The sequence below is a fragment of the Artibeus jamaicensis genome, unplaced genomic scaffold (genome assembly GCF_021234435.1).
Source record: "Artibeus jamaicensis isolate MK-2021 breed Jamaican fruit bat unplaced genomic scaffold, CSHL_Jam_final scaffold_2693, whole genome shotgun sequence".
In the NCBI taxonomy this organism is placed as follows: domain Eukaryota; kingdom Metazoa; phylum Chordata; class Mammalia; order Chiroptera; family Phyllostomidae; genus Artibeus; species Artibeus jamaicensis.
In genome coordinates this window covers 654,449-666,353 of record NW_026522033.1, presented here as the reverse complement: position 1 = coordinate 666,353, position 11,905 = coordinate 654,449, and the positions used below count along the sequence as shown (strand labels likewise).

The 11,905-nt window shown below is 47.8% G+C and overlaps 1 protein-coding gene across 1 annotated transcript; it reads left to right on the top strand.

Annotated features, from left to right (window-relative positions):
* Window positions 1-784: 784 nt before the first annotated feature.
* On the top strand, window positions 785-11,556 carry GP6 (glycoprotein VI platelet). Its single transcript, XM_037159796.2, has 7 exons — window positions 785-844; window positions 3,370-3,405; window positions 3,499-3,759; window positions 5,948-6,232; window positions 7,401-7,454; window positions 10,318-10,371; window positions 10,913-11,556. Exons 1-7 carry the CDS (start codon window positions 811-813, stop codon window positions 11,089-11,091), a joined length of 903 nt encoding a protein of 300 aa, XP_037015691.2. The 5' UTR covers window positions 785-810; the 3' UTR covers window positions 11,092-11,556.
* Window positions 11,557-11,905: the final 349 nt, after the last annotated feature.

Genomic DNA, 11,905 nt, shown 5'->3' with positions numbered 1-11,905 from the left:
TCAGTGTGTGGTTGCCTCTCATGTACCCCCTACTGGGGACCCGGCCCACACAACCCAGGCATGTGCCCTGACTGGGAATCAGACCAGTGACCTCTTGGTTCCCATGCCAGCACTCAATCCACAAACAAACAGTAATCAGAGGGGAGGTGGGAAGGGATAGTGGGGGGAAAAAGGGGGAAGGGTTTTCAGGAACAGGTATAAAGGACACATGGACAAAACCAAAGGCGAGTAGGATCAAGTGTGGGAAGTGGGGATGGCTAGGGTGGGGGGAAAATGAAGACAACTGTACTAGAACAACAATTAAAAACAAACAAAAGAGAAGTGGCGTTGTGGGATCATACACTGCTTCAGCATTGAACATTTTGAGCAATCGCCAAACTGTTTTTCAAGGTGGCCCCCAGCAGTGCACGAATGTTCCCACTTCTCCACATCCTCGCCGACACTTGTACTTATCTGTCTTGTTGAGGACAGCCTCCTAGGCTGTCCTCCTCCTAGGTGCGATAGGGCTATCTCACTGGGGTTTTGATTTGCACGTCCCTGGTGAATGTCAGAAAGTTCAGGGGAGCCCTGGGGGGTGGACAGTCCCTCAGTAGGCTGGTGACCGGAGATAATTGAGGATCCTTGAAGACTGTGTGCAAGTCACCCTGCTGAGGGGACCGTTCCAGCTTGATAAGGCCCAGTTAGGAAAAGCCAGGCTGGCTGGGGGGAAGGGAGAACACCATTCTTCACCCTCATCACATCCTGTGTCTCTGCTCCAACCCCTCACAGCTTCCTTCTGGGGCCCCAGAATTAAGGACGGGCTGCAGAATCATGTCCCCTTCTCTGTCTGCCTGCTTCTGTCTTGGTGAGTCCTGAGGGTCGATCTGGGAAATAAATGCTGAGGGGCAGGTGATAGGCTATGAGACAAGTAATTTTTATAAAAATAGCATGAGCCATGAATTTTGGAGCAAGAGGTGACTTCCGAGGGTCCCTCTTCGTTGGGTGGGACCCAGGGAGGTGGAGTGTTGGTCTGAGTTATTCTAGTCTGTTCAGCAAATGAATACAGGTGTCCTAGCACTGGCTGGAACTTTCTCCCACTGCACCACTTAAAAAAAAAAAAAGTGGCCCTGGCTGGTGTAGTTCAGTGGATTGAGCGTGGGCCTGGGAACCAGACGTTCACGGTTTAATTCCCAGTCAGGGCACAGGCCTGGATTGCAGGCCAGTTCCCAGCGGGGACACACGAGAGGCAACCACACATTGATGTTTCTCTCACTCTCTCCTTCCTTTCCCCTCTAAAGATAAATAAATAACACCTTTAAAAATATTTAAAAAAATGTGGATTTGAGGATATCAGGACTAGTTGTAGATTCAATTTGTCTATTTCCCTTATGGAAAAAAACCCCATGGATGAACCTGGAGGGCATTATGCTGAGTGAGATAAGCCAGACAGAGGAAGAAAGTACTGCATGATCTCATTTATATGTGGACTCTAAAAAAAACAAACCCAGCCCTGGCTGGTGTGGCTCAGTGGATTGAGTGCCGGCCTACAGAGCAAAAGGTCGCCGGTTCAATTCCCAGTCAGGGTACATGCCTGGGTTGTGGGCCAGGTCCCCAGTGGTGGGGGGGTGGTGTGCAAGAGGCAACCACACGTGGATGTTTCTCTTCCTCTCTTTCTCTAAAATAAATAAAATCTTTAAAAAATAAAAATGACACAAAAGCAGAACGTTGAAGGGCAGTTACCAGGGGCTGGGGGCAGGGGGAGGGAAGTATAGAAACTTCCAGTTAAGAGATGAATACGTTCTGAGGGCTAATATACAACATGGTGACTATAGTTAACAATATACTGTATTAGCTACTCACAATTGCTAAGAGAGTAGATCTTAAATGCTCTCACCACAGAAAATGGGAATTATGACGTGATGGAGGCGTTGGCTAAAGCTACCGTAAAAATCATTTTGCGGCAGGTGTGTGTCTCAAATCAACACACTGTGCACCTTAAACTTACACCACGTTATGTGCCAGTCCTATCTCAGTGAAGCTGGGAGAACAATGAGACCTTACCCAGCTCACAGTCCCCTTCTCAAACAAGAGGAGATTATGTAGCTGTCAAAAGTGGGTGCATGGGGCAGGGTTTCTGGAGGGAGCTGGGCGAGTAAGAAATCCTTGTTGGCACTTCAAAAAAAAAAAAGGCGTGGTAAAATAATCTACTTAACGTAAAGTTTGGCATTCACGACATTGACAGCGTCTTGCAATCATTGCCGCTGTCTAGTTCTGACACACTTTTGCCTTTTGGTACCCACCACACTCAGGCCTCAGCCTTCCTCCCCCCACCCCTGCCAACCACTAAAATCTACTCTCTGCCTCCAGACAGATTTACCTATTCCAGATGTTGCATATACATGGAATTATACAATTGTGGCCTTTGTTATTATTATAATTATTTTAAATCCTCACCCGAGGCTATGTTTTTTTAGTGATTTTTAAAAAAAGATTTTATTTATCTTTAGAGGGGAAGGGAGGGAGAGAGGGAGAGAAACATCAATATGTGGTTGCCTCTTGTGCACCCCCCTGCTGGGAACTGGCCTGCAACCCAGGCATGTGCCCTGACTGGGAATTGAACCTTGATCCTCTGGTTCACAGGCCCGCGTTCAATCCATTGAGCTACGCCAGCCAGGGCGTACTGATTTTTTTTGAGAGACAGAGGAAGGGGCCCGGGGGAGAGAGAGAGAGAGAGAGAGAGAGAGAGAGACAGACAGACATTGATTGACCTGTTGCCTCCTGTAGGGACCCTGACCGGCCATCCAACCTGCAACCTAGGTGCGCGCCCTGACCAGGAATTGAACCCGCGACATTGTGGTGCACGGGACAATGCTCCAACCCACTGAGCCACCCCGGGAGGGCTATAATAGCAGCGTATTGTGGTTAGTTTCTTTCACTGCAGCTTTGTGCGTGTGTATCTTTCAAAACAATTATGACCAAAGATGTATAATGTATGCAAATGTCTCATCATCCCGTCCAGCACACAGGAAGTGTGGGATCGCCCGAGGCCCTAATGGTTGTCCTTTTCTTTTTTTTATTTCTTTTTTTAAAAAATATTTTATTTATTTATATTTAGAGGGGAAGGGAAGGAGAGAGGGAGAGAAACATCAATGTATGGTTGCCTTTCGTGCATCCCCTGCTGGGAACTGGCCTGCAGGGAACTGGTCTGCAACCCAGGCATGTGCCCTGACTGGGAATCGAACCTCGATTGTCTGGTTCGCAGGCCCGCGGTCAATCCACTGAGCTACACCAGCCAGGGCTCTTTTTTTTATTTCTTAAAAATATATTTTATTGATTATGCTATTACAGTTGTCCCATTTCCCCCCATGTGTCCTTTCTTTCTGTCCTCAGGGCTGTGTCTGGGGCAAGTGATACGAGCTCAGCTGGGTGAGTCTGGGTCCCTCCTCTGGGGTCAGCCGGCGAGAGGGCGGGAGGCACGAGGGCCCCGCTGACGCCCACCGCGCTCTGCTTCCCTCCCAGGCCCGCTCCCCAAGCCCACCCTCCAGGCGGAGCCCAGCCCTCTCGTGCCCCAGAACACCATGGTGACCCTGCGTTGCCAGGGGCCCCCAGGGGTGGACCTGTACCGCCTGGAGAATCTGAAATCCGGGAAGTATTACGAGAAGGGGGCGGTCCTTGTCATCAAAGCCATGACGCCGGATCATGCGGGATCCTACCGATGCTCCTACCAGAACAGGAGCCGCTGGTCTCCCGCCAGCGAGCTGCTGCAGCTGGTTATTACGGGTAACTAACTGGTCAGGTGTAGGGGGGTGGGGTTGGGCGGGGCTGGGTGTGTCTCCTCAGGGCTTCGCGGTGCTCAGTCCTGGGCTCCAAGAGGGTGACAATGGAGATGAGGGTGACAGTGATGTCAGTGTCCCCTGGTGGCTGGGATTAGGGTGGGGGCAAGTGAGACACTGGCCTTGTGAGCCAAATTCAGGGGCGGTAACTCCCCTGCAAACTCAGCTATCAAGATCAGTATGTTAATGCAATTTCTGTTTATAAAAATCCAAATCGATGTGGCCACTTCCACTATGGATAAAAAACACAGTTAAAAGAAATTGTCACCCGAGGATATGTTCATTGATTTTAGAGAGAGGGAGGGAGGAAGACAGAGACAAACATTGATTGGTTGTCTCCTGCATGTGGCCTGACTAGGCATTGAACCTGCAGACTTTTGGTGCATGGGATAATGCTCCATCCGAGACACCTGGCCCAGGCTCTTTCTAATGCATTTGAAATGTTTTTTTAAAATTTTTTTTCCCAAAGAAAATGTCAAAAATATCATTGATGACTTTGCTTCCACGAAAGCCAGAGACTCAAATGATAATAAACCCTGTTCATTTTTTTTTGGTCTACATAAAATGTTTAAACTGGAACTAATGTGGTGAATTTCAATAACTTACTTTAAAACTAGTTCTGCATTTTTTTTCCCACATTCTACTAACCAGGAAACCTATGTAAAAATGTTTGGAGTCCTTGCCTCAGCTTCAACGGGACCCCAATATTGACGTGTGTTTTTTTTCCCCACGGTGGATGTGCTTGCATTAATTTTGACTTTGAAAATTGATTTAAAAATGTGCTTGCATTAATGTTGATTGTAAAATTTACCTTGATTACTGAGTTTTTTCCCCACCCCTTTAAGTTTGCACCCACAGACTAGGGTCTCGCCTTAATTCACGATCTGCGGTCAGTGACCTATCAGGTGTTGTGTGCGCCTTGGGGACCAACCCCAGTCCTATGTTTTCATTAAGTATTTCCCTCACCACCTTATTGAAAATCGCGCCTGGTTGAAATGGCACTGATCACTCTTTGACGGGCCACACATGTTGACTTACTTAGCTTAGTTATTGCCTCTTCCCTCCTGATGGGATTTTTTTTTCCTGAGTTCAGAGATGGACATGTGAGGCTTGCTAAGGGGGAAAAAATGTTGCATAAATGAACAAGCCATAATTCTGCTGTGGCTTCTGTGGGGACCACTGTGTACCAGGTGTGGCTTGTCAGGCTCCGTGGTGATAATTAAATCACATTATATTTAGTGTGAGCTCATTGGAGCCGAGAGCCCAGAGCCTGTGCTTGTGATAGCCAGTTTCAGTTCTGCCTCTTCCTATCTTACGAACTTGGATGATTTATTTAGCATTGGGCCTCTTAGTTCTGTTGATGAGAAAGGGGTGAAGAATTCATAGGTCTTTGTGAGTCATGGACTTGGAATACCACCTGGAAGCTGGTACTTTATTTTTTGTTTGAAAAAATTTTTTGCATCCTGGAAGACTTTATTTATTAATTTTAGAGAGGGGGGAAGGGAGAGAGAAAGAGGAGAGAAATATTTATGTGTGAGAGAGACATTGATCGGTTGCCTCTCGTGCTCCCCTAAGCCCAGGCACCTGGCCCACAACCCAGGCATGTGCCCTGACTGGGAATCGAACCAGTGACCTTTTGGTTCTTAGGCTGGTGCTCAAGCCGTTGAGCCACACCCACCAGGGCTGGAAGCTGGTATGTTAACACATAATAACAGTATAACTTGTATACTGTAACCCAAGCTTATAATACAACATCAGCCCAAGCTATGTTATCACTACCACCACGGTCTGAGTGCTGGCAAGGCGTTAGGTCCTCAGCTCAATGCTTAACATCTAATCGCTTCACTCAGCCAGCCCCATTTTACAGCACAGAACGCTGAGGTACACACACAGGGGAAATTTATGTCGTCTCACACAATCCCTAAGTGGCAGAAACAGGAGCTCAGCCCCGGGCACCGTGATGTAACTTCAGCCTTGTTCCCTTAGCCTCTTTGTGAGCTGGGGGGAAGCTGTCTCTCTCCAGAATGGATACACCTGAGAAGTTCTCAACCGCTTAGGGAGCTGGGGCACCTTCCCACCCGCTGGGCTGAGACACCAGCCCCTGCCTTTAACGCCCGAGTTCTCTCCGCTCCCAGGAGTCTATGAGAAGCCCACGCTCTCAGCCCAGCCCAGCCCGGCCGTATCCTCGGGAGGTGATGTGACTCTGCAGTGCAAGAGCAAATATGGTTTCGACCAATATGCTCTGTACAAGAAGGGGGACGAGGGACAGAACAAGGAAACGGAGATGTGGTACCAGGCCGATTTCCCCATCATCACCGTGACAGCGGCTCACAGCGGGACCTACCAGTGCTACAGCTTTGCCAGTAGTGCCCCCTACCTGTGGTCGGCCCCCAGTGACCCGCTGGAGCTCGTGGTCAGAGGTGAGGGGGTGCACACCTGACCTTTCTGCTTCTGCCCTTGCAGGCCCTAGAGCAGGTTCCAAGGCGGAGGGTGGGGTAGGGTGGGGAGAACCATAGGTGCAAAGGACATACTTTACATCAACACTGGAGCCCCTTCTGCCCCAGGGGCCTTTGCCAAGCCTCATCTCTAACCTCAGCCTGGGCTACATGATTCCACTGTGTCCAGTATATCTTCCCTTACACACACACAAACACACGCACACACACGCTGTGTATACGTACAGTAGTTAATAGAACTGTGTTCAAAGACACACCCAACACGCGTATAATGACCGTGAAAACAACCGTCATGTTGGAGAAGTACGTAAGCTAACCGCGATGCTGTACACCTGAAATGAGTATTAGTATCGAATGCCAATGGTAACTGAAAAAATTTTAAAAATCTATCAAAAAGAAGTACATAGTTCTGTTAGCACCTAGAAAAGGAGGCTTCTCTGAGTCATTGGTGTTGGCTGTGGGCCTTTGGGCAGAGTGGACAGGGGGTGGGGTGTGGTGGGGTGGGGTGGGCTGCAGGGTGGTGGAATTGCAGCAGGGGGGAGGTTGGCCGGCCAGTGTGGTCGGAGCGTGGTGTGAGACAAGGAAGGGCAGAATTTTGTTCCTCCCACACGGGTACCTGCCTCTCTGCCCATGCTCATCCTTCTGTCTGTAACGGGTAAGTCCCGAAGGGTTTACCCTGGTATCTGGGTCCCCAGACTTCTTTTCTTTCTCCTCCTTGTCCAGATGTCTACACTTGACTTTCACACATTGGCTTTAATATAAAAATCCTTTATTTCTGTCTCTAAAAGAGGTGCGTATCATAAGCAGATACATACACATTCTAGTTATCTCCTCCACCTACGAGAGCAGGTTTGGCTCCCAGGAACAAGCTAAGGGTGTAGGTCACAGAGATGCAGAGAGTGGGCAGAACTGAGGTTCCCCACTTGGGGACAGGGGCTGTCACTACAGATTAGCCCCAGAATGGTTTAGGGCTGCCTTTAAAAATGCTACTTAGCTCTCACGATGGTCCTGTGATGTAAGCTTAATGTTGACTTTTCCAGGTGAGGGATCCGGGTGGCAGAAAGGTTTTATCTGTTTGCTCGGGACCCACAACTAACAGCGTACAGAATTCCCTCTTTTTCTGATTTTTCAGGGACCACTGTGACAACCCACCAGGTACCTACAGCAGCACCTTCTGCTGTAACAGGTAAGTCCTGAAGGGTACACCCTGGTGCCTGGGTCTCTTCTCTTTTTCCTCTTCATCCAGATTTCTTAATTTGACTCTTTCACACACTTGCTTTATTATAAAAATCCTTTATATATGCCCATAGAAAAGATGAGTGTTACAGTAGATAGATATTATTATGCTGCCCAGGTCCCCTCTTCTATCAAGCCTCAGGGTGTTGGTTTATGTCTAAGGCATACAGGAATATCTAAGTGGTTTATAGAATTGCAGGTTCCTAGGGGTGGGGCGGGGGGGGGTGGGAGGTGGTGGGGGAAGGGAAAGGCGGGCGACTGTACTTAAACAACAATAAAAAAAAAAAGAATTGTAGGTTCCTGGGCCCCATACCTGAGTCTCTGACTTCTTTGGTTAGTGGTTCCCAGACATTTATGGCCCTGATAATTCCCTGGGGGGTTTATAAAGTATGGATTTCTGGTCCCGTGGGGTTTCTGATTTTGAAGGTCTGGGGTGAGGTCTAGTAAGTTTCATTTCTAACACGTTCCCAGGTGAGGCTGATGTTGCTGGTCTGTGATGTCACTGGGAGAGCCACTGCATGAGATTCTGTGGGACCACAGAGATCCTCCATTTCATGGTTTTAGAGAGAGAAAGAAAGGGAGAAAGAGAGGCAGAAACACTGTTGTGAGAGGGAAACATCTATTGGTTGCCTCCTGTATGTGCCCTGACTAGGGATCGAACCGGCAACCTTTTGGTGTCCGGAACAATGCTCTAATTAACTGAGCCACCCAGCCAGGGCTACACTTCCTGTTTTTATTTTATCTTTTAAAAGATTTTTATTTATTTATCTTCAGAGGGGAGGGGAAGGAGAGAGGGAGAGAAATATCAATGTATGGTTGCTTCTCATGCGTCCCCTGCTGGGAACTGGCCTGCAACCCAGGCATGTGCCCTGACTGGGAATCAAACCGTGATCACCTGGTTCGCAGGCCAGCGCTCAATCCACTGAGCTACACCAGCCAGGGCTATTTTATTTTTTAAAGGTTTCATTTATTTATCTTAGAGACAGGGGAAGGGAGGGAGAAAGAAAGGGAGGGAGAAAAACATCAATGTGTGGTCACCTCTTATGTGGCTCCCACTGGGGACTTTGCCTGCAACCCAGGTAGGTGCCCTGTCTGGGAATTGAACTAGTGACCCCTTGGTTCACAACCCACGCCCAATCCACTGAGCTACACTGGCCAGGGCACTTCCTATTTTTTAAAATTGAGATATAAAGTCTCATGTCATGAACTTCATCATACCCACTGGAATGGCAATAATGGTAACAACATCAGCACAACAGCAAGTGCTGGTGAGGATGTGGAGAAACTGGAATCTTCTCCACAATATTCCAGGAAACTGGAATATTGCTGGTGGGAATAAAAACTGTGTAGCTGCTGTGCAAAACAGTTTGGTGGTTCCTCAGAAGAAATTGCCAGCTGTGGCCTGCATGGCTCAGTTGGTTGGAGCATTGTCCCACGCACACAAAGTTTGCAGGTTTGATTCCTGGTCAGGGCACACACCTGGGTTGTGGGTTGGATTCCCAGTCAGGGAGCCTACAAGAGGCAACTAATCGATGTTTCTCACATCAATGTTTCTCACCTTCTTTCTCTCTCTCTAAAGGCAATGAAAAAATGTCTTTGGGTGAAGATTAAAAAAAAAAAGAATTGCCATATGGTCATATCATAGAATTAATATGATCCAGCAATTCTGCTCCTAGGTATGTGCCCCAGAAAATTAAAAAAGAACAAAACAAAACAAAAACAACCCATAACCAGGACAGAGCTCAGCAGAAAGGAAGATGAGGATTGGGCTCTCTCTTCTATCATCTAAGGCTGTTGCAGGTGTTTGATCTGTGTCATGAAATCATTGGGCTCTTCCCAGGAAAGTCCTTGGTTTGAGGGTAGGGGGTGGGGTGGAGGTAGGCTCTGAGCCTGGGGACACAGGAACATTCTGGGCCACGTGGCCATTTCAAAGAGGGCGCAGTCAAGCCTATGATGGGAAGATCACGACTCATCCGTACACACTGATCTTCTGACTTGGTTCTGACCCATGTATTCAGCCCCACTTGGGTAATGGCAGCCTGGATACCGTGTACCCTGTTACCACCGCAGTTCAATGCATACACGCTTCCCTCATGCCATGCTTATTTTTCCCCTTTGCTTTCCCTGGGAAGATGTCTCCATTTCTCCTTGGCTGGGTGACTCAGTTGGTTAGAACATCATCCCATCTCGATACACCAAGGTCGTGGGCTCAATTCCCAGTCAGGGCACGTACAAGAATCAGCCAATGAGTGCATCTATACGAGGAACAACAGATTAATCTCTCTCTCTCTCTCTCTCCCCACCTCCCCTTTCTGTCTCTAAAAATCAATTAAAAAGTCTTTGTTTTCCCCAAAACAGCAAACCTTGAGGATAGGTCAGATGTCTCTCTAGTCCACCTGACTTGAGCTTTTTTTATGTTCTTCCTTCTTTTTAAAAAAGATTTTGTTTTTAGAGAGAGGGAAAGAGAGAGAGAAAGAGAGGAAGAGAAATATCAGTGTGTGGTTGCCTCTTGCATGCCCCCCATTGGGGACCTGGCCCACAACCCAGACATGTGCTCTGACTGGTAATCAAACCAGCAACCCTTTGGGTCACAGGCCAGCACTCAATCTACTGAGACACACTAGCCAGGACCACTGGTTGATTCTGGTATATGCCCTGACTGGGGATTGAACTCACAATCTTGGTGTATTGGGATGATGCTCTAACCAACTACTACTAGCTACTTAGCCAGGGCCATTACTAGTTTAATTTTCACAGTGACAGGGGTAGAGGAGATGGTTCCATCCCTTCACACTTACTCTTTTTGATCCCAGAGCCTTCTAGGAATAATATCATCATCTCTACACAGGGGCCAAGCTCTCCAACTGGTGAGTAAGTGGTCCTCTCTGGACCTTCCTTCTCCCCATTCCTGTGTCTTTATCTAAAGCTGACTTGCTTTCCTTATGCAGGGCTATAGCTCTGTGATTTTGGGTACTGGTGTATCAAGTATTAAGCGGAGGGAAAATAATAATACGCAGAGCCCAGGACTGGGCAATAAGATCAGGTGGGAAGGTTGCAATCTTCTATAGAAAGATTAATTCCATCTCTCTCCATACCCCTGATAATAGTCTTCCACAATTAGATGAATAACCAGGTAGTGTCTGTGCATGAGACAGGTTGTATCAGAGGGCTGTGGTGGGGTGTATGGAAGAGGCTATATCTAGGGAGCTGGACTTATGTAGCCCTGATCCTGGTGAAGAGGGGAGGAACTCTTCAGGAAGAAGACTGGCATCTTGGGTTGGTATCCAAGCTAGCAGAGAGTAACAGGATCTCAGATGAGGGATTCAGCTATGAGAAACATGAGACGTGGCTTGGAGCAGATCCTGGAGGTGGGTTCTTATCACCTGCTCCTGTCTTTTCATTCCTCAGGTATTTCCTACCAGTACTACACAAAGGGTAACCTGGTCCGGATATGCCTTGGGGCTGTGATTCTCATTATCCTGGCAGGGATCCTGGCAGAAGACTGGTACAGCCAAAAGAAATCCCTGAAGCACCAGGTCCGAGCTACCCACAGGCCACTGCCACCCCTCCCGCAGACTCAGAAATGACACAGTCATCAGCATGGGGGTCTACCAGATGGCTGTAATGATGGTTGCCACCATTAGAATCCCAAGACTTTGTTGTATCTAAGAGATAGGTCATGAGAGCTGGGAGGGGCCCTCGAGTGCATGTGGAGTGTGTAGGGTGTGAGAGGAAGATGATAGAAGCTACTGCTGTGGAACAGGAAGGTGGGGAGTGCTTCTTGATGGTGATCCATCAAGAAGCTATTGAGTCAGTGTCTATTTATTTGGCTTTCTGTTTGAGGACTCCCTCTGAGATGAGAGGGGCCTAGTGGATGCCGAAGTCTCCTCACTGCTGTCTTGCACAGTGCAGATCTTATGGCTCCTTCACTGGACATCATACTTACCTATTTCTTCAATCTTCCCTCAGACGGGTTCAGGATTGACCTCTGTATTTGGTTAGAATCCTTGAATAACAACCCTCTTGGCCCCAGCTGGATAGTTCAGTGGCTAGAGCATTATTCTCATACACCAAGGTTGGGGGTTCAATCTCCAGTCAGGGCACATTCAAGAATCAACCAATGAAGGCATCAATAAGTGGAACAAGTCAATTTTTTTCTCTCTCCCTTCCTCTTTCTCTCTCAAATCAATAAAATAAATAAATACAACCTTCTTCATGAATGCTTTCACCTTTATTTCTCTTGATATACTTGTGATATAGACATCTTATTCTAACAGGATTAAGTGACTTGTGCACGTCTCCTATAAGTTGGAGACACAACCAAGGCCAACGTTACATCTGGTCCAGCAACAAACATCACTGGGAGGACTCACAGAAAGTTCACCATCACCTTGAAGATCT